At 20.9% G+C, this 20,480-nt stretch overlaps 1 protein-coding gene across 1 annotated transcript in view; it reads right to left on the bottom strand.

Moving 5' to 3' along the window:
• LOC122511516 (serum response factor homolog) overlaps positions 1-20,480 on the bottom strand; it is an 80,324-nt gene that overhangs the window by 53,814 nt on the left and 6,030 nt on the right. The window contains exon 2 of the mRNA XM_043626813.1: positions 9,985-10,236. Coding sequence (XP_043482748.1) covers positions 9,985-10,236 — 252 coding nt within the window. The remainder of the gene's footprint in view (positions 1-9,984; positions 10,237-20,480) is intronic.

The raw sequence follows: 20,480 nt of genomic DNA, 5'->3' as shown, positions 1-20,480 counted from the left end.
AAAATTTCGCCTTTTTCCACCGAATACAGAGAGATACACTGACACTTCAATAAAGATTCGTCGTTTTTTCTTTTCTAAAGATCAAATTCTTAAAAATTACCAACTGAAAATAAATCATTTATAAAAATAATAAATGAATCATGAATCTCGTTGAATGGACTGAAATTGAGAACAAAAGAGATAAAATGAAAGTTCAGCAAAATTAACGATCGTACGATTGTATTATTGTTAAAGAAAAGTATATAAAAGTAATATAAATATTATCACAGTATTTTACAGTACATATGTACAATTGTGATACATACTGGGCGTGGATCGTATAATTATCATTATCAATTACTATAATATCGTTATATCATTTTGTACTCTGCATGTTAACAGGGAAAACGAAGATCTTTTTTTTGTGTATCACCTGTTTTTGTAAGTATGTAACGTGTCAGTGTGTCTGAATTCTTTGTTTTTTCTTTCAATTTTTCCCCAAAAAACAAAAATTATTTTCTCCTATTTCAAAAAATCTCTCAACATAAACACACCTTTTTTTCTCTCAAAAAAAAAAAAAATTCACAACTATCTTCGTCGAGTATTATAAAGCATTTTTTCGTAAAATAATAATAATAATCCACACTACAAAATCGTACAAAAAATCCAAAAATCAAAAAAAGACAAACACATCACATGCACAATAATTATTATTAAAGGATTGCACGTATCACACGATAAAACAAACAAAAAAAAAATTGTTACTTTTAAAGGGTCGGGTATTAAATTAAAGGGAATTTTTAAGTACTATCTACTTAAGCTAAAGACAGTTCGAACTTCGTTTATATTTTGCGAAAAATATTAATAGTTTTGAAAAAAAAGTTAATCGTTGTTATAAATATAATTTTATTTTTTTCTTTAATCGAGGGTCGATCTGTCTTGTGAACAAAACACTACACATGCCACAACATCACGACACGGTACAATGCAAAAATTATGACAAAGACAAGAAAAAATAATAAATAAAAAAAAGACGATGCACAACAAAATACTGCATGACTAGCGTTGCGAAATTTCCTTTTTAAAAATTTCGTGAAAATATTTTCCCATTGCAAAAATATTTTCACTCTTAAGTCTTTTTTTTAGTGCACTTTATCTTGCACTTAATTTTCATTTTTATTTGCAATTTTATTAATTTTATTAATTAAATATTTTTTTAAGTGTATAAAACGAGGGAAATTTCACAATTCTGCATGTAACAATGCCAAGCGTGCACCATGGTCCTAAACTCGCACCATTATTTTTTTTTCAATGGGTGTTTGGGGGGAGGGACCACCGCCACTTTCAAACCGGGAAAAAAAACTTTTCACAAAAATCGAAAACGAAAAAAACTCGTGGAAAATTTATTTACCTCAAATAAAATACTTAGATTAAATAAACTTAATTTAATTATTTGATTCTGATTGCATTTTGATTAGAAGGTGTATTTGAGGTAAATAAATTAGTGAATAGAATAAAAAAAATTACTTTCCAAAAAATTAAATTTCAAAAGAAATAATTACTTTCTTTTCAAAAAAAATTACTTTCTCAAAGAAATTACTTCTCAAAAAAAGGTATTTAAAAAAAATATTCTTCAAAAAAAGAATATTACACTAGTAACGATAATAAAAAAAGTTGAAAATTAAAGAGTAAATTTTTATTAAAAAGAATACTTTTCAAGAAAAATGATCATTTTTCACAAAAAATTACTTTTCAAGATAAAAACAAGGAAAAATTTTAGTTTAAAAATTACACTTCAAGAAAATTAGGTATTTTTCACGAAAAATTCTTTTTCAAGTTAAGGGCATTTGAACCATTATGACGTCACAATGTGTGCAAAGCATGAGTTTTAAAATTTTGACGTCATAATGGTTCAAATGCCCTTAAAGAAAGAGTAAATAATAATTAGAAATTACTTTTCAAGAAGAATAATTATTTTTCAAAGAAATTGATTTTTAAAAAAATACATTTAAATTTTAAACAGAAATAATTACTTTTTAAAAGAAATAATTCCCAAAGAAATAATTACTTTTCAAAAATAATTATTCTTCAAGAAAATAATAATGAAATAAGTTTAAAGTTAAAGAAAGAGTAAATTTTAATTTAAAAATTACTATTCATAAGTATTCACTCTTCAGGAAAATAAATTTTTTTTCAAAATAAAAATTATTCTCCAAGAAAACTAATTAATTTTCTAAAGAAAAAACTACTTTTCTTAAAAAAGATACTTTAAAAAAAAATTACCCTTCAAAAAAAAAGAAGAATAATAATAATAATAAAGTGGAAATTTAAAGAAAGAGTAAATGTTTATTTTAAAAAATTATACTTTTTAAGAAAAATAATTACGTTTCCAATAAAATAATAATGAAAGAAATTTGAAAGTTAAAGAAATCGAGTAAATTTTAATTTCAAAAATTACTTTTCAAGAAAAATAATTAATTTCTTAAAAAAATACTTAAAAAAAAAATATGAAAGTTAATGAAATAGTAAATTTTAATTAAAAAATTACTTTCCAAATAAATTATTTTACAAGAAAACGAATTACTTTTCAAAAGAATAAATTCCTTTTCTAAAAAATGTTTTTTCAAAAAAATTACTTGTCTTAAAAAAAGTATTTTTCGAAAAAAATTACTAAATTGTTATTAAAAAAATTACTTTTTAAGAAAAATTGTCTTAAAAAAGTATTTTTCAAAAAAAAATTACTAAATTGTTATTAAAAAAAATTACTTTTTAAGAAAAATTTTCATTTTTCACAAAAAATTACTTTTTAAGATAAAAAAGAGTAAATTTTAATTTAAAAAATTACTCTTCAAGAAAAAAAGTCTTTTTTAAATTAAAAAAAGAGTAAATAATAATTCAAAATTACTTTTCAAGAAAAATACTTAATTAATTAATTTTCGCAAAATATTACTTTTCAAACGAAATAATTTCTTTAAAAAAAAATACTTTTAAAAAAAAATTTTATTCTTAAAAAAAATAATGAAAAAAGTTGAAAGTTAAGGAAAGTGTAAATCTTTATTTAAAAAATTACTTTTCATGAAAAATAATTACTTTTCTAAGAAATATTTTTTCAAAAAAATTACTTTTCTCAAAAAAGGAATTTTTCAAAAAAAAATTACTCTTCAAAAAAAGAATATTACTAATAACAATGATGAAACATGTTGAAAGTTAAAGAGTAAATTTTTATTAAAAAGAATACTTTTCAAGAGAAATAGTCATTTTTGACAAAAAATTACTTTTTAAGAGAAAAAGAAAGTAAATTTTAATTTCAAAAATTTCTCTTCAAGAAAAATAGTCATTTTTAACGAACAATTACTTTTCAACAAAAAAAAGAGTAATTTTAATTTAAAAAATTACTCTTCAAGAAAAATAGTTAATTTTCATGAAAAATTACTTTTTCAAGTTAAAGAAAGAGTAAATAATAATTAAAAATTACTTTTCAAGAAAAATAATGATTTTTCAAAAGAAATTACTTCTAAGAAAATACTGTTGAAAAGAATATTTCATTTTCTAAAAGATAATTAAAAATCACAAAAAATAATTACTTTTCAAAAGAAATAATAAGTAATAACAATAAAAAAAATCGAAAGTTGAAAGAAAGAGTAAATTTTGTCAAGTAATTTTTTTTTTCTCTCGAGAAAAAATTCTTTTTTTTTTTGCAACGATCACGGCTCTCGAGAAAATAGGGACGGGGATCAATTATCTAATCTAGATTGTCACGATTTTGAGTAAAAAAAAAATCTCTAACTACACGCGTCACTTTATACAATAATAATTTCTTTTTTTTTATATATGCCTCGTAATCGGCGTTTTGTACATCAACGAGTGATTATTTAAGAGAAAAAAAAATGCCTTGAATTGTTCGTGTCATGACAGTAGTATACGCACGAAAAATAACGATTTTAATAAATACGAGAATTAAATTAAGTAATAATTAAAAAAATAATAATAATAAAAACAAAATACTCAACTGTACAAGTAAATCATCACATGAGTTACTAAAACTATCATTTATCGCACCATTTTTTTTTTTTAATTTAAACATTCATTCGCGTTATCTATATTTACTTTTTTCAAAACTTTTAAATTTTAATATTTTCTTTTTTTAAATAAAGTTTTAATAATAATATTTTCTTTTCTTTCTTCAATAAAATTTGAATAAAATTTTCTTTTCCTTTTAATACAAATTTAATAATAAAATTTTAATTTTAAAAAATTTAATAAAGTTTTATCAAAATTTTTGTAAATACTAAATTTAAATTTTCAAAATACAAAAAACAAAAAAAAATAAATAAAAAAATTGTTGAACAATTTATCGTATTTTCAAAAAAACACGTGTGGATAAAAACGACTCTTTGGACAGAACGTTTAAATCGTGGGAGCTTCAAAAGAAAACTTGCTCTAAATTTTCGTGTAATTTCTTTTTACTTGAATTAAAATTTTTTTTTTAATGAATTTTGAAAATTAAAACGAGACGAAACGCATGAGTATTCTGTAAAACTCATAGATTTTTTTTCGAATTTCCAAAGCGAACCAACTTTTTTTAGCGATATTATAACTGACCGAAATTATTTCCAAAGTAAAATTAGTAAAAAAATTTAATGAAACTTTGATTTAAGAGAAAATATTTTCGGTGAGTAAAAATACAAATATACAAAAAATTATATTTTCCCGGTGGAATTAATATCAATACGAATATATTTCGCACTCATGATTTTTATACAATACTCATGCGCTCTTCGAATTTTACAATAAATTCCAAATAAAATATCAAAAGAGCAGTAAATTCCTACTTTTCTAAATAAACTATAAATTTACAGAACAATAAATATTCTGAGACTTTGAAGAAAAGGGAGTAAAGAAAAAGTGGATGAATTTAACAATAGTTTTTTTCGAACAAGAAGAAAAAATATAAAAAGCAAAAGAAAAGAAAAAAAGTAAAAAAAAAAAAGAAGAAAAAAGTAAAAAAAAGAAGAAATAAGTTAAAACAAAGAAAAGGGAGAAAAAATCAAAAAGAAAAAGAAAAATGAGAAAAAAAGTAAGAGAAAAAAAAATAAATGAGAAAAAGAATGAAAAAAGAAAATAAATAAAAATTCATTGACAACAAAATTGACAAGAAAATTGAGAAAAAAGGGGAAAGAGGAAAAACTGTGTAAGACTGCTGTCAATAATATTATACTTTCTCTAGTAAAATAAAAATCACGGTGCGATCCACTTAAATCGTGGAAGATCCTACGCGCCTGATTTCTCGTGTATAAAACGCATCGCACCGCACCACACGTGACGTTCTTTTATATTGGTTAAATAAATAATTAGCCCGAGCACACCGACGAATAAACCGGGTGTATATATATCGACTCATTGCGAGTTTGTCAAAGCGGTACGAAAGGCGGAGAGAGAGCCAATTAAGGCTTGGTCATCGGACTCCCCTTAATTGCCCAGAAATACTAACGACGAGAGAGTACACCCAGCGGATGGGAGGCTGAAAAGTCCAAGCTTCTACTGGGTAAAATAAGTTTCAAGTTCCTTCTTCCAAGATCTCAACAAACTGCTCTCGATTACTTAAATTCACATCATATTATACATATACTATACTCAACGAGAATCGTTTCCAATCAATTCTTTACTCAATGACGAGAAATCTTTTTTCTCAAAACAGAAAAAAGAATTTATTTATTAAATATTAAAAGAATTTACCTAATATTTAATTAAATTCGTTTAATATTTAATATAATAAAATATAATAATTTAATAAATAAATTCTGTTAGTTTAGAATACTTTTTCTTAATTTCCATTATCGTGAATTATAATTTGATCGAATTCTCAGTTTAGAAAAAAATTTCCATAATTGATATAATTTTGTATTTTAAAGAAAGAAAAATTAAAGTGTGGATTCATTTTTGTGGAAGGAAATGAATTCATTTTTCAAATGTTGCTTTAAGAAACGTTTTTTAGGTTTCATTATTTGAATTGTTTCATAGTGATGGAAAATTGTAATTTCTATTTAAATTTTCGGACAAAAATAATTCTTCACCCTTCCACCAAAAAGAATTTAAAATTCAATTCCATTTTCATTTTGAATAACAAATTAAAATTTAAAGGAGTTCAAAAATTTGTTCCCTTGATTTTTATTTTTTTACATAAAATACAAATTCGACAGAAAATGGAAATTTTTGCATTTAAAAAATGCGAATAAATAAATTTGTTGTCAACGTTAAATTTGGTTAATTAACAAGTTACAACATTCGGTTCCAAAATTAAATGTTAAATGAGAATTCCACTAAGTTAAAATTTGTTTAAATAAACTTTTTTTTAGAACTTTAATAATTTATTCTTCCCCTATAAAAGACCAGAAAAGAGAATTCGGTTAAATGAAAATTCTACTGTATAAAAAAATATACAAATTAACATTTGGGGCAGTAGAAATTCCATAAAAGAGAAATTCTTCATTCTGGTTTCCTTTTTTTAATAAAATGTTTTTCTATTCTCAATATCGGACTCAATTTAGAAACATTTTTTTTGTTTAAATAAAACATTTGAGATTTTGACACTTTCTTTGTAATTCAAAGTTATGAGAAAAATTTTACCAAAATAATATCTTCGGAGTAAATTTTGATACGATCAAACTACATTTTTTTTACTAAATTTTATCAAAATTTACTTCGGAATATCTAAATTTGTTTAGCAAAAATAATTAAATAAATCTTATTTTGGAATTTTTACAGAAAAAATTTCAGCTTTCTGACGAAAATGATAAAAAAAATATTTTAAATGTGTTGTTTTTGTAAAAAAATGTGAAATAAGATTTATTTTGGAACAAAGAGAAGGTTAAAAAACATTTTTTTTTTTCTTTAAGAAAGATTTTTGGCTTCTTTTCTTTTGAAAAGTACACAAAAAATTCAAAGATTCACGATAAAAAAAATAAAACTCTTTAATTTTTATGCTTCAAAAGTTTTAAACATTCAAATGAACGAAATTTTTTGTCGAATTTTACCGTAAAATTTGAATTTGAATTATTAAGAAATAAATAAATTTTGTTCATTTGCACGTGTTTAGAACTTTAGGGACTATAATTTTTGTAGTAGAAGTTAACTCAATTTTGGCCCTTAAAGGGAAAGTTTACCGATATTTTTAAATATAATATCAAGAATATAACTTAAATATTCCATAAAATTGTTTTTATAGTAATTTTTTGAGAACAATTCAAAGAGCCATAAAATACAATCGGTCAAAAAATATTTTGACCCTTATTGAATTTTTATTTTTCTTACAAATCATTTCGATTATTCATTTCTAGAATTTTCAACTAAAATTCTTCTTTAAGACAATTTTTTAAAATTATTTTTGAAAAAGTTCTTTGAGAATTTTCAAATCCTTTTGTTTACAATTTAATTTTACGAAATTTCGATTATTCAGACATTCATCAATTAAATATTTATTAGAAATAAAAAACAAGAAATAATTAAAAAAAAATTCTATTAAACTTTTTGACAAAAATTAATTCTTCAGAATTCTTAATTAAAGACTTTAATTTTTAAAACCTTTTGAAAATTCAATTATTTATAAAAATCCCCGATATAATGCTTTTAATATTCAATTATAATCTAAAATTTTAACTGAAATTAATTTTTAAATCAATCCTATTTATTAGAAAATTCTACGAGAATTCAATTATTTAACTACAAAAATAAATATTTTATTAAATAATTGAATGTTTTTCGAAATTCAATTTTCATAAAGAATTTTATCAACAAATTTCTAAAATAATTGAATTTTCTTGGCAAATTTTAATAAAATTTTTAAGAATAATTTCATTTTTCGAGAAATTTGATGAAAATTTTATAAAAAATAATTTAAATTTTACCAAGAATTTTATTGAAATTTTTGGAAATAATAGAATTTCGGAGAAGAATTTTATTATTTATAAAAATAATTCAAATTTTGACGAGAATTTTTGTAAATTTTTGAACATAATTGAATTTCTGCGAAGAATTATATTATTTTTGAAAATAATTGAATTCTTGAGACGAATTTTATTAAAATTTCTTTGTAAATAATTTAATTCTTTTGTGGAATTTTATTGAAATAGTAAACATTGAAAGTAATTGAATTTTGTCAAATTTTTGATATTAAGAAAATTTCTCTACGAAAAATTCCATTAAAATTATTTTGAAAATAATTGAATTTACAAAGAATTTCATTAAAATTATTGAAAATAATTTAATTCTTTGAAGGAATTTAATTAAAAATCTATAAAAAATAATACTTAAATTGTAATAAATAAATTGGTTAAAAGTTTTTAAAATAATTTAATTTCTTTGATAAATTTTAATAAAATTTTTAATAACATTTTTCGAGGAATTCGATTAAAATTGTAAGTTTTTTAATTTTATTAAAAATTTTTTAACTAATTGAATTCTTTTGAGAATTTTTATTAAAGTAGTAGATATTAAAAATCATTGAATGGAAGAAAGTTTTTGAAAATAATTAAAATTGTGGCAAGAATTTTATTAAAACTTTTGAAAATAATTGAATTTCTGCAATCATTTGTAATTGCTTCAAAATTCAATATTTTTTTAAAGAATTTTTAACTAAAATTCTTCTATAAATCCATTATTTTTAATAATCAATTAAATATATATTAAAAAATGTAACTAATTTCAGAAGGATTTTAGTTATTCAAATTTTTTAAAAATCTAAAGTTTTTAAAAATTTCTAATAAAATTTCATTTAAAATTAAAATTTTCAAACATTTTAAATTAAAATCTTTTCAAGTTCATCTACTTATGAAAATTGAAAACGTAACTCTTTTAAAATTGAATAAATTTTGAAATATTGAAGTGAAATTAGATTTCAAGAAGAAATACAACTTTAGAAAACAAAAATTTTCCAGGATTTCGATCAAAAATTCCCTGACTTTTCCAGGTTTTTTTCAAGGTTTACAAAATTCTCTGACATTTCCAAGTTTGTCACGTTGCATGGCCACATTTTTTTAGTTACTTTTTCATATTATAAAAATAAAAAAAAAGTTGCATTTTATACAAAAAATGTGGTATTTTATGCAAAATATTTGGAAAAAAAAGTTGAAAAAGTCGCAATTTTTTAAAAGAATTCAAAAAAAGACTCAATTTTCTTAATTTCCCTGATAAAAAATTTTTTCCTCTAATTTCCTTGACTTTGACAAAAATTTGTTTTCTTGACATTGCCCAGACTTTTCTGACATGTATCCACCCTGAATATTATCTTATCCATTTTATTCTATGACGATTGAACTCCTTTAAAAAATTAGTTTAAAAACAATTCTATGGAATAAATATTTAAATATTTATGGAATATACTTTCTTGACATAAAAATATTTTGATATTAAAAATATCGGCGAACTCTCGCGTTAACAATGAATTTCTTCGACTAGATCAGTTCACGTGGAATTGCTCAAATTAAAAAAAAAAAGAAAAGTGTCAAAAAAACTAGTGATAGTGAGTCCGAGGCCAGCCATTGATAAATAATTCCTTTTTTCAACAAATATAGAATAAGGAAAAAAATAAATAAATAAAGGAGAGTAAGGAAAAAAAAATGAGAACTAACCGTGAGCAGTTAATTGAAAGCTGTTGAAAATTGAAGAAAAGTGAAGAAAAGTGAAGAAGGTGATTGGTAAAGGCTAAAGCCTTTACTACCGCTGGGGGTGTGAATGCGACATATGCGGATGGTAACTCGCGTGCGGCGGCGGCAGGGGAGAGGGACATGATTGTTGATAGGGTCCACCGGCGAGCATGGGACCAGGACTCGAGCAAGGTACCAAGTGCGAGCTTGGTGAGCCAGCATGCGCATGCGCAATGAGATGCGCGTGCTGGGCATGTTGCGCGTGCGGGGGTGGCGCGTGCTGCGAACCTGGCGGTCCGCCGGCCGTCGCGTAACCGGCGTGCAAACCGCCCCCGTGTGGTGAGCCATACACCAGTTGTCTTACTTTCTGCTCCTCGTCGGCGATGTTGTACGTCAATTCGGTTTCCTCGAATCCAGTCGCCGACATTCGTTGATCGCCCGATGAGCCCGATGGCGGTGGATCTGGACTATTCAGGCACGTTTGTATCAATGCCTTTCCAGCTTCACTCGTTATCATTGGCTGCAATTTCCTCGTTGCGAACGTGTAAACGTGACCGGTTTCACTTGCAACCAACAGCATCACCTGCGTTCCCGTCAGCGTTGAAAGCTCGTACGCCTGAAATTCATTGAGCAAAAATTAGTTTCTTTTATTTACTAATTAATAAACTAAATAAACTAAATTATTCATTTACTAAAAAGGAAATTTATTACTTATTTGCTAAAAACAAAATCTACTACTTAATTAACATCATTTTTTATTAATTTACAAAATAATTTTTTCTTTTAACAAATTAATTTACTGTTCAACTAATTGTATGAAATTTACTAATTACAAGAAGTTTACAACTTCGTGAATTTATTTCCTATACTAAATTAAATTAGTAAATAAGGAATTCATTTACTAATTAAGACACAAAATTACTAATTAGCAAATTAATTTACGAATTAACAATTTAATTTACTTGCAAATTCATTTACTACTTAAGAAATTATTTTCATAGCCAACAAATTAGTTTACTATTCAACAAACGAATTTACTAAATCACAAATTAATTTAATAACTAACAAATTAATTCATTAATTTACTAATTAATAAATTAATTTCTTGCTTTAGAAATTGATTTACTAATTAACGAAAAAATTTCCTACTTAATGAATTATTTTCTATTCAATACATAAAATTGGTAACTAAGGAATTTATTTACCAATTAAGACATAAAATTACTAATTAATAAATTAATTTACAAATTAACAAATTAATTTACTAATTAGCAAATTCATTTACTAGTTAGGAAATTATTTTACCAGCTAAAAAAATTATTTAATTACTAATAAATTAATTTACTATTCATAAAAGTAATTTACTAAATTTTAAATTAATTTACTAACTGATTTACTAATTCATGAATAAATTTACTAGTTAATGATCTATTTCCTATTCAATAAATAAAATTAGTAACTAAGGAATTCATTTACTAATTAAGACACAAAATTACAAATTAACAAATTAATTTACTATTTAAAAAATTAATTTACTAGTTAACAAATTAATTTACTAAATAACAATTTATTTTACTAATTAGAAAAATTAATTTACTACTTCAGAAATTATTTTAATAGCCAACAAATTAATTTACTATTCAACAAAGTAATTTACTAAATCATAAATTAATTTAATAACTAACAAATTAATTTATTAATTAAATTTACTAATTAAAAAATTAATTTCTTGATTTAGAAATTGATTTACTAATTAACGAAAAAATTCACAACTTAATGAATTATTTTTCTTTTCAATAAATAAAATTGGTAACTAAGGAATTTATTTACTAATTAACAATTGAATTCACTAAACAATTCAATTTATTATTATTTTGCAAATTATAACATTTTTTATTTTCAAATGTGAATTTTTAAATAATTTCAGATTCAAACTTTAAAAAAAGTCAATTATTAACTAATTTACTCATTAATTTTACTTGTTAATTAATTTCAAAAATGTTTATAAAATTCTTCGCAAGAATTCAATTATTTTCGTAAATAATAACATTCTTCGAAAGAATTCAATTATTTTTATAAATTGTAAAATTTTTTGCAAAAATCCAATTATTTTTTAACAAAATTTTAATAAAATTTGACAAACGAAAATAATTATTTTCTAAAATTTGAAGAAATCTTTGGAAACAATTCAATTATTTTTTTAAATCGTAAAATCTTTGCAAAAATTCAATTATTTTAAAAAAAATTTTATGAATGGATTCAATTTTTTTTTTAAATCGTAAAATCTTTGCAAACATTCAATTATTTTCAAAAAAATTTTACGAAAGGGTTCAATTTTTTTCTTAAGGGCATTTGAACCTTGATGACGTCACACATGCTTTGCACAAAGTGTAACGTCATCAAGGTTCAAATGCCCTTAATTCGTTATAAAATATTTGAAAAGATTTCAATTATTTTCTAAAATTTTAATAAATTCTTTGAAAAAATTCAACACTTTTCAAAAAAATTTCACGAAATAAGAAATCAATTTTTTTCTTAATTCGTTATAAAATTTTTCAAAACAATTCAATTATTTTCTAAAGTTTAATAAAATTTAATAATTAAATCCAATTTCCTATTCAGCAAGTTAACTTATCGATTAGTAAATTAACTTACTAGAAAATAATTAATTTGCTAGTAAAAAAAATTAATTTCTTAATTTTTTATTAAATTTATTAATTAAATATTTAATTTACTATTTAATAAAGTAAATGACTAATTATGAAATTAATTACTACTTCCGAAATTTATTTACATAATTAGAAAATTAATTTATTGTCTAACAAATTAGTTTACTAATTTATAAATTAATTTACTAATTAACAATTAAAATTTCTGTTTAATAAATTAAACTGCTAGTTAGAAAAATTATTTATTAGCTAGAAAATTAATTTTTTAATTAGCAAATTAATTTAATAGCTAACAAGTTAATTCCTTGATTTATGAATTTATTAACTAATTCAATAAAGTAAACTACTACTTAAAAAACTAATTTATTAGCTAACAAATTAATATAAATTTATTAACTAATTAAAAAAAATCTAATTAGCAAATTAATTTACTAATTAACGAATAATTTTCTGGTTAAGAAGTAAATTTACGAATTGTCAATTTAATTTACTTTTTAACAAATTAATTTGCTATTTAACAAATTTACTTACTAATTAAGAAATTAATTTACTAATTACCAAATTAATTTAATAGATAACAAATTAATTTTTTGATTTCTGAATTAATTTTCTAATTGACGGATAAATTAATTAATTAATTTATTTACAAATTAATAAATTAAAATATAAAGTAATTTACTTACTAATTGACAAATTGAATTATTAATTAGCAAATTAATTAACTAGTTAACAAATTTATTTACGAAATAACAATTTAATTTACTAATTAACAAATAAATTTAGTTTTTATCGAATAAAAAAATTAAATTATATTAACCCTGTAATTTTTAAAGTAATCAATTAAAAATTAAATTTTTATTTTCAAAATTTCTAAAAATCATTTTTTACTTTTGAATAATTATTTTTAGCCTTTGAAAATCAAGACACAAAATTTGAAACGAATATCAGCTGATTCAATTAGTTAGCTTTCGTGGGGTCTAAAATACTGAATTGTAAACATAGGGTGCCTAATTTAGACAACGTCCGTTGGTATTAGAGAAAGCATCCACCAATGGATTTTGTTACTGAACAGCTGTCTCTCTAAAGTTAAAAATATCCCGCCTAAATGGTATTTTATTTTACAATTTCCTTTCATTTTGCTACTAGAGATTTCTATTACACTATCAATTTTTATTTTCTAAAAATACAGATTTTCTATAATAGTTTTTTTCATCATCCTTTTCGAAAAAAAATGATCGTTTTTAGTTTTTTCTCCACAAGAACTAATACAAGTTTTCTGAAAAATAAAAAAAGAAAATTAAAAGAGTAAAATATAATGAAAAATAGAACAAATAAAAAATAATGGAAATTAAGAGAAAAAAATGAAATTTAATAAAAAATAAAAAAATAAAATTTAATAAAAAATTAAAAAAATAAAATACAATAAGAAATTAATCAAGAAAATTACTAAAAATGAAAAATAAAAGTATAAAATACAATGAAAAATAAAAGAGTAAAATACATAATAATAAAAATTCGAACAAATAAAAAATAATGGAAAATAGGAGAAAAAAATGAAATTTAATAAAAAATAAATCTGTAATAAAAAATTAGTAAAGAAAATAACTAAAAAAATTAAAAATAAAAGAATAAAATACAATGAAAAATAAAAGAAAATTAAATAGAATACAAAAATTAAATAAAAAAGCAAATAATTATTTCTTCAATTTATTTTCAACTAAAAGATGCGATTTTTTAAAATTTTTTATTTAAAGAATATTATTTAAAAGAAAAGTATTAATATAGTTCATCGGGAATAAATGTTTAATGAACAATAAACGAGAATGTAAAAACGAGATTGACAAAGAGAAAAATAATAATAAGCATTTCGAAGACTGAATGCTGCGTTTACATTGCAATTATTGTAATTATCTTTCTCCTAAGTACTAAGTAGAACTGGCTTTATCATTACATCAGCTGCCAAGCGTTAAAGTCACTAAAATCTTAATCACTTGAAACAATCTGATAAAACTTGAGTGTAAGTGTAGAAAATACTGATTAATCACCGATAAAACTTGCACGATTTTAAATTTACTATATAACAAGTAAAACGAAACTTGTATTTCAAGATTAAAACATTAAAGCAATTAATAAATATTATACATAATATATTTTTGTAAATAAACAAACAATATCAAACAACGAGTTAGGGACAATTTAAATTTATCCAAATTTCAAGAAAATTCATCGAAATTTTTCCTAGTTTCGAATTCACTTTTTAATTCTGATAATCGAAACTTAATTCAATTTGAAAATATGAATAAAATACTTGTTTGCAAAATAAATAAATATTAGAAGAAATAAATGAATAAATACTAGAAATAAATAAATAAATACTAAAAAAATAAATAAATACTAAAAAATAAATAAATACTAAAGAATAAATAAATACTAAAGAATAAATAAATACTAAAAGAAAGAAATAAATACTATAAAATAAATAAATACTAAAGAAAAAATAAAAACTAAAAAAAAAAATACTAAGAAAATAAATAAACGGCATGAAAGCTAATTTTCGAGTAAAAAAAGTTATTTAAACGAAATAACATCCAAGAAATAAACAATAATTTAACAAGAATTCGTAAACAACTTTAATTTACATATCGAAATAATTCTCACGAGAAAAAAAAATTAAAGGAGAAAAATAATTTTCTTTAATAATAAAAATTGTAATTTATAATAAACCAGTTGCAAATATTTTTCAATTCTAACTAAACAAACTACTTTCGTATTAAGTAATGCAAACTATAATACCAGACTTGCTACTGGTCTTTAAAAATAAATAAAAAAAAGTGTGAAAACACTGATAATATTATTCAAAGTCAAAAACAACTTATTTTAACGATTTAGAATTTAAAAAAAAATACAGGAATTATTTTTGAATATTAATATAAAAAAAATTCCACAGAAAAACTTTCGGCGGTAATAAATTTTGTTTGTCAAAAAAAAAACCCTCTGAACTCCTTATTTAATGAAGAAATTTAATTATTCGCTAATTAATAAATGAATATCCAAAGAAATCAATGAATTTAATTATCAGTAAGATGATAAATTAATCTACTAATTAACTAATCAATTTAATTATTCGCAAATCAGTAAACTAATTTATTCATTAATTAATCTATTTAATTGCTTACTTATAGCCAAAAAATGAAGAGATTAATTAATCAAATAGTCAGTTTACAAATTTGCTGGTTAAAAAGAAAATTCTTGGTAAATTAATTAATTTACTAATTAATAAAAGTTGCTTATTAATTTGCTAGTAAATAAATGAATATTTTAAATAATTACATAATATCTTTTTTAATTAATAAATTAATCTACTAATTAATAAATTAATCTACTAATTAATAAATTAATTTACTAATTAACAAATTAATTTATAAGTTTACAAATTATAAATAAACTCTCCAGTTAAATAATTAATTAAAAAATAATTTACTAGCCGAGGAATTAATTTTCTAGCTAAAAAAATTATTTTAATGATTGACAAAAATAATTTACTAACAAACTGTGTTAATAACTGAGAAATTAATTATCTAACAAATTAGTTTATTAATTACTAAATTAATTCAGTAATTTATAAATTTAATTATCTAACAAATTCATTTAATAATTAATAAATTAATTCAGTAATTTATAAATTTAATTAACTAACAAATTGACTATTAAAATAAATTTACTAATTAAGGAATAAATTTACTAATTGAAAAATTAGTTTACTAAAACAATTTGTTAACTAATTAAAAAATTTATTTATTAATCAACGAATTAATTTATTAACTTAAAAAATAGCGTTCTCGTGAATTAACTATTTCACTAATTACCGAATTAATAAATTAATTTGCTAATTTACTTATTAAGAAAATAATTTACTATTTAACATATTAATTTACTAGCTAACGAATTAACTCTCTAGGTAACAAATTAATTTAACAATTAGAATATTAATTTACCAGCCGACAAAATAATTAACATTCTAACTATAAAATTAATTTACGAATTAACAAATTAATTTACTAAAATACTTATTTAATAATTAAAAAATTAATTTTTTAACAATTTAATATACTAATTATCAAATGAATTTAGTAATTTAAAAGTTTATTTATTAACTTACAAATAAATTAACTTATTAACGAATTTATTTATTAGCAAATTAAAAAATTTATTTATTGACCAACGAATTAATTTATTAACTAAAAAATAGCTTTCTAGTAAATAAATAACTGTATTCATCAACAAATCGATATTTAAGTAAATAAATTCATTTACTAAGCAGTAAATTAATTTACCAATGAACAAATTAATTTACTAGTTAAAAAATTAATTTACTAGCCAACGAATTAACTTTCTAAGTATAAAATTAATTTACTAACAAACTAATATTCTAATTTTTCTGAATATTAAATCGATTTATTAATTAACGCATTAAGCAATATTTGTAGCATCAAGAAATAAATTCTATTCTATCAGAAAATTCACGCATTAATTTAATAGTTTGCAAATTAATTTAATAGTTAAAAATATTAATTTAATAGTTCGGAAATTAATTTAATAGTTAAGAAATTAATTTAATAGTTAAAAAATTAATTTAATAATGAACAAATTAATTTATCAATTAACACATAAATTTATTAATTAATAAACAAATTAATTCCTTATTTTCCAAGCATATTATTCCTCTATAAACTTAATTCAGTAAAATCTAGAACAATTTCTCAAGGAGATTTTGTTTTCCCGCGTCTTTTTTTTTCACTATAATTGTCAATCCGAACTGAACAGTGTTATAATTATATCAGAAGGTAATTAATCTAACACGACCGGTAACAAACTAATGTTTTGCCTCAGTTATCTCGTCAATCTGCTAATTAGATGCTGGTTTATTAGTCGATTTTACGGCCATCGAAGGAATGAAATATAAATGGCAATTTCTTGCTTTTTAAAAATTATTTTCCGTCATTTAACAAGACGTGTTATATAGAATCGTATACTAAATATAAACATTATATATACTCTACACAGTTATATCATTAAAAAATATAATTTCACAATTAACTCTTTAACTTTCGCGACTACCTCTTATAAAATGTATATAATCATTTATCGATATTATTAATGTTCTATTCGCGTGATGAATTAAATCAAATATTTTTTGATAGATGATTTTCATTTGCAAAAGTAAATTAAAGTTTGAAAACTCGATTCCTTCGACATTTCACTCGATGAATGTAATTAATATACTAATAAATAATGAGTGAAAAAAAATTATTGCGAGAATTTATTTTTTACCAAAAAAAAATTATTACGAGAATTTCTATTTTTAATAATAAAAATTATTTCGTGGATTTTTTTTAACGAACGAAATTATTTGGCAAATTTTTTTTTTTCAACAAACGAAATTATTTCGAGAATTTCTTTTTTAAAAACAAAAATTATTTCGAGAACTTTTTTTAACAAAAAAAAATTATTTTGTGAATTTTTTTTAACAACAAAAATTATTTCGTGAATTTTTCTTAACAATAAAAATTATTTAGTGAATTTTTTAACAAAAGGAACTATTTCGAGAATTATTTTCTTAATAACAAAAGGGATTATTTCGAGAATTTATTTTTTAACAAAAAAAAATTATTTCGTGAATTTTTTTAACAAAAGAAGTTATTTTGAGAATTTCTTTTTTAACAACAAAAATTATTTCGTGAATTTAACAATAAAAATTGTTTCGTGAATTATTTTTAACAAAAACCAAAAAAATTATTATGAGAATTTATTTTTTTACTAACAAAAAATATTTCTAGAATTTATTTTTTTACTAACAAATAATATTTCCAGAATTTATTTTTTGTAAAACAACAAAAAATTATTTCATGAATTTTTTGTTAAAAAAAGAAATTTATTGTTAAAAAAATAGAAATTTCCTTTTTAACGAAAAAAATTCCGGAAATAATTTCTTTCTAAAGAAAATAATATTCTAGAAATAATATATTTCTCTTAAAAAAAGAAATTCTCGAAATAATTTTATCAATAATTGACAACCGATTGTAAATCGGTTTGAAAAAAAATTCGTCTTTCTAAAAATAGATTTTACGTAAATCTACTCGAGATAAATTGTAAATTTTTTTTTTCGTCCCTAAAGAGATAAATAAGAAGAAGAAGATTATTATTTTTCTTGAATAGAAAAATCGGTTAGAAAATTTCACTGCGTGGGGGTATTGAAGACTTTCGTCACCGTGAATCATAATAATTTTTTTCGAAAAGAAAAAAAAAACATCATTCATGGACAGTTGAGGGAAGTACTAACATTGCATAATATCTAATTTAATTCTATATGTGGGCAGATAGAAACGATAAAAAAAAGTCGTGCCTATGGAAAATTTTCTAATAAAGCAAGTTTCTTGTCTTGAAAACACACGAGAGAGAGAGATTTAAATTTTAGAAATACAGATATCAAAATATAATAAAATACAAAATCAGTTACAACTTATTCTTTTTCTTTCTCTTATAAATATATTTTTTAAAAGAAGAGCAATGAAATTCTATTTTTGTCCCAGATATTTATTTAAAAATAAATTGTAAAAAAATGTAGGTATATATTTTCAAAAATTTATACGACACATTTTTCCTTTGACATATTTAGATAAATTTTTCAAAATCAAAAGCAATTTAACAAAATAAATTATAATAAATAATGAACCAATAAAATAAAATAATAAAAATAAATATAAGTAACAATATAAACAAAACGAGTAATAGAAAAAATATAAATAACAATAAAAACAAAATAAGTAATAGAAACAAATATAAAAAAATGTAAACAAAATAAAAAATAAAACCAAATGTAAATAGAAATATAATTAAGAAATAAATAATAGAAACAAATTATAATAAATAGTGAAAAAATAAATGTAAAAAATACAAAAATAATGAAATATAAAATTAAGAAAATGTAAAAAATTAATAAAATTAATAAAATGAATGAAATGAATAAAATAAATAAATAATAATAAACAAAAACAAAATAAACTAAAAATAATTTGTTCGAATAAAAATAATTCGCGTTTTTCAATTTTGCGGATAATCATTATATGCAAAAGGACGTTAATTATTTTTTTCTTCGTCGCAGTCAAAAAAAGAAAAAAAAATTGAAAGAATAAATAAAAATAAGAAAAAAAAGACAGTAACCTTTAATTTTTAATGTGATTTAAACCGAGACACAGAGTGTGCTCTATTTGCCAACAACTTTACATGTGCTTAATTTTTTGTTTCATTACTCGCAATTAGATGCAGAATATAATAGTTAACCAAGAATGCGGGACATACGTGCATAAGTAATGAGGTAATAAACCATAATAATCTCACATGCGTAAACGCAATTTTACAAAATTTAATTGCTCTTAAAAAAAATATTTTTTCATTAAAAAAACAAAAAAAAACATTTTTTTTATTTAAATTTCTTTCGAAAACACGATTTTCCAGTTTTTTTTTTTTTTTTTTTGCTTTTATTTCAAAATTACAAATTCAAATTTCGAAATTTACATACCCTAATATTTTTTGTATAAAAATAATTTGATTGAAAAAAAAGAGAAAATAAATTTCGAATTTGAAAAAATATCTGAAACTTAGAATTCAAATATGAATTTTTTTTTAATTTGTAATTAAAAAAATTAACTATAAAATTGAAATTTAAAAGAATTAACTCCAATTTAACTAAATTTTTAGATTTAAATGACTACTGAACTAAAATTTAAAACTACAAAAATTAACTAAAAATAAGAAATTAAAGCATTAGTTATAATTTAAAATCGCAAAAATTAACTTAAATTTAGAATTAAAAGAATTAACTAAAATTTATAATTCAAAGATTAAGTTAAAATAAAATTACAAAAATTAACTAAAATTTGTAATTAAAAAAATTGAATAAAATTTAGAACGAAAAAAATAAACTCAAATTTCGAATTAAAATAATTAAATCGAATTTTTAATTACAAAATTCACTCAAAATTTGGAATTAAATGAATTAACTGAAATTTAGAGTTTCAAAAAAAATTAACTAAAATTCAGAATTTAAAGAATTAGTTAAAATTAAAAATTATAAAAATTAACTAAAATTTGTAAATAAAAGAATTTTCTAAAATTTTTGAATTTAAAAAAT

Source organism: Leptopilina heterotoma, unplaced genomic scaffold, assembly GCF_015476425.1.
Source record: "Leptopilina heterotoma isolate Lh14 unplaced genomic scaffold, ASM1547642v1 Lhet_85, whole genome shotgun sequence".
In the NCBI taxonomy this organism is placed as follows: domain Eukaryota; kingdom Metazoa; phylum Arthropoda; class Insecta; order Hymenoptera; family Figitidae; genus Leptopilina; species Leptopilina heterotoma.
This window is presented reverse-complemented; position numbering and strand designations above follow the sequence as displayed.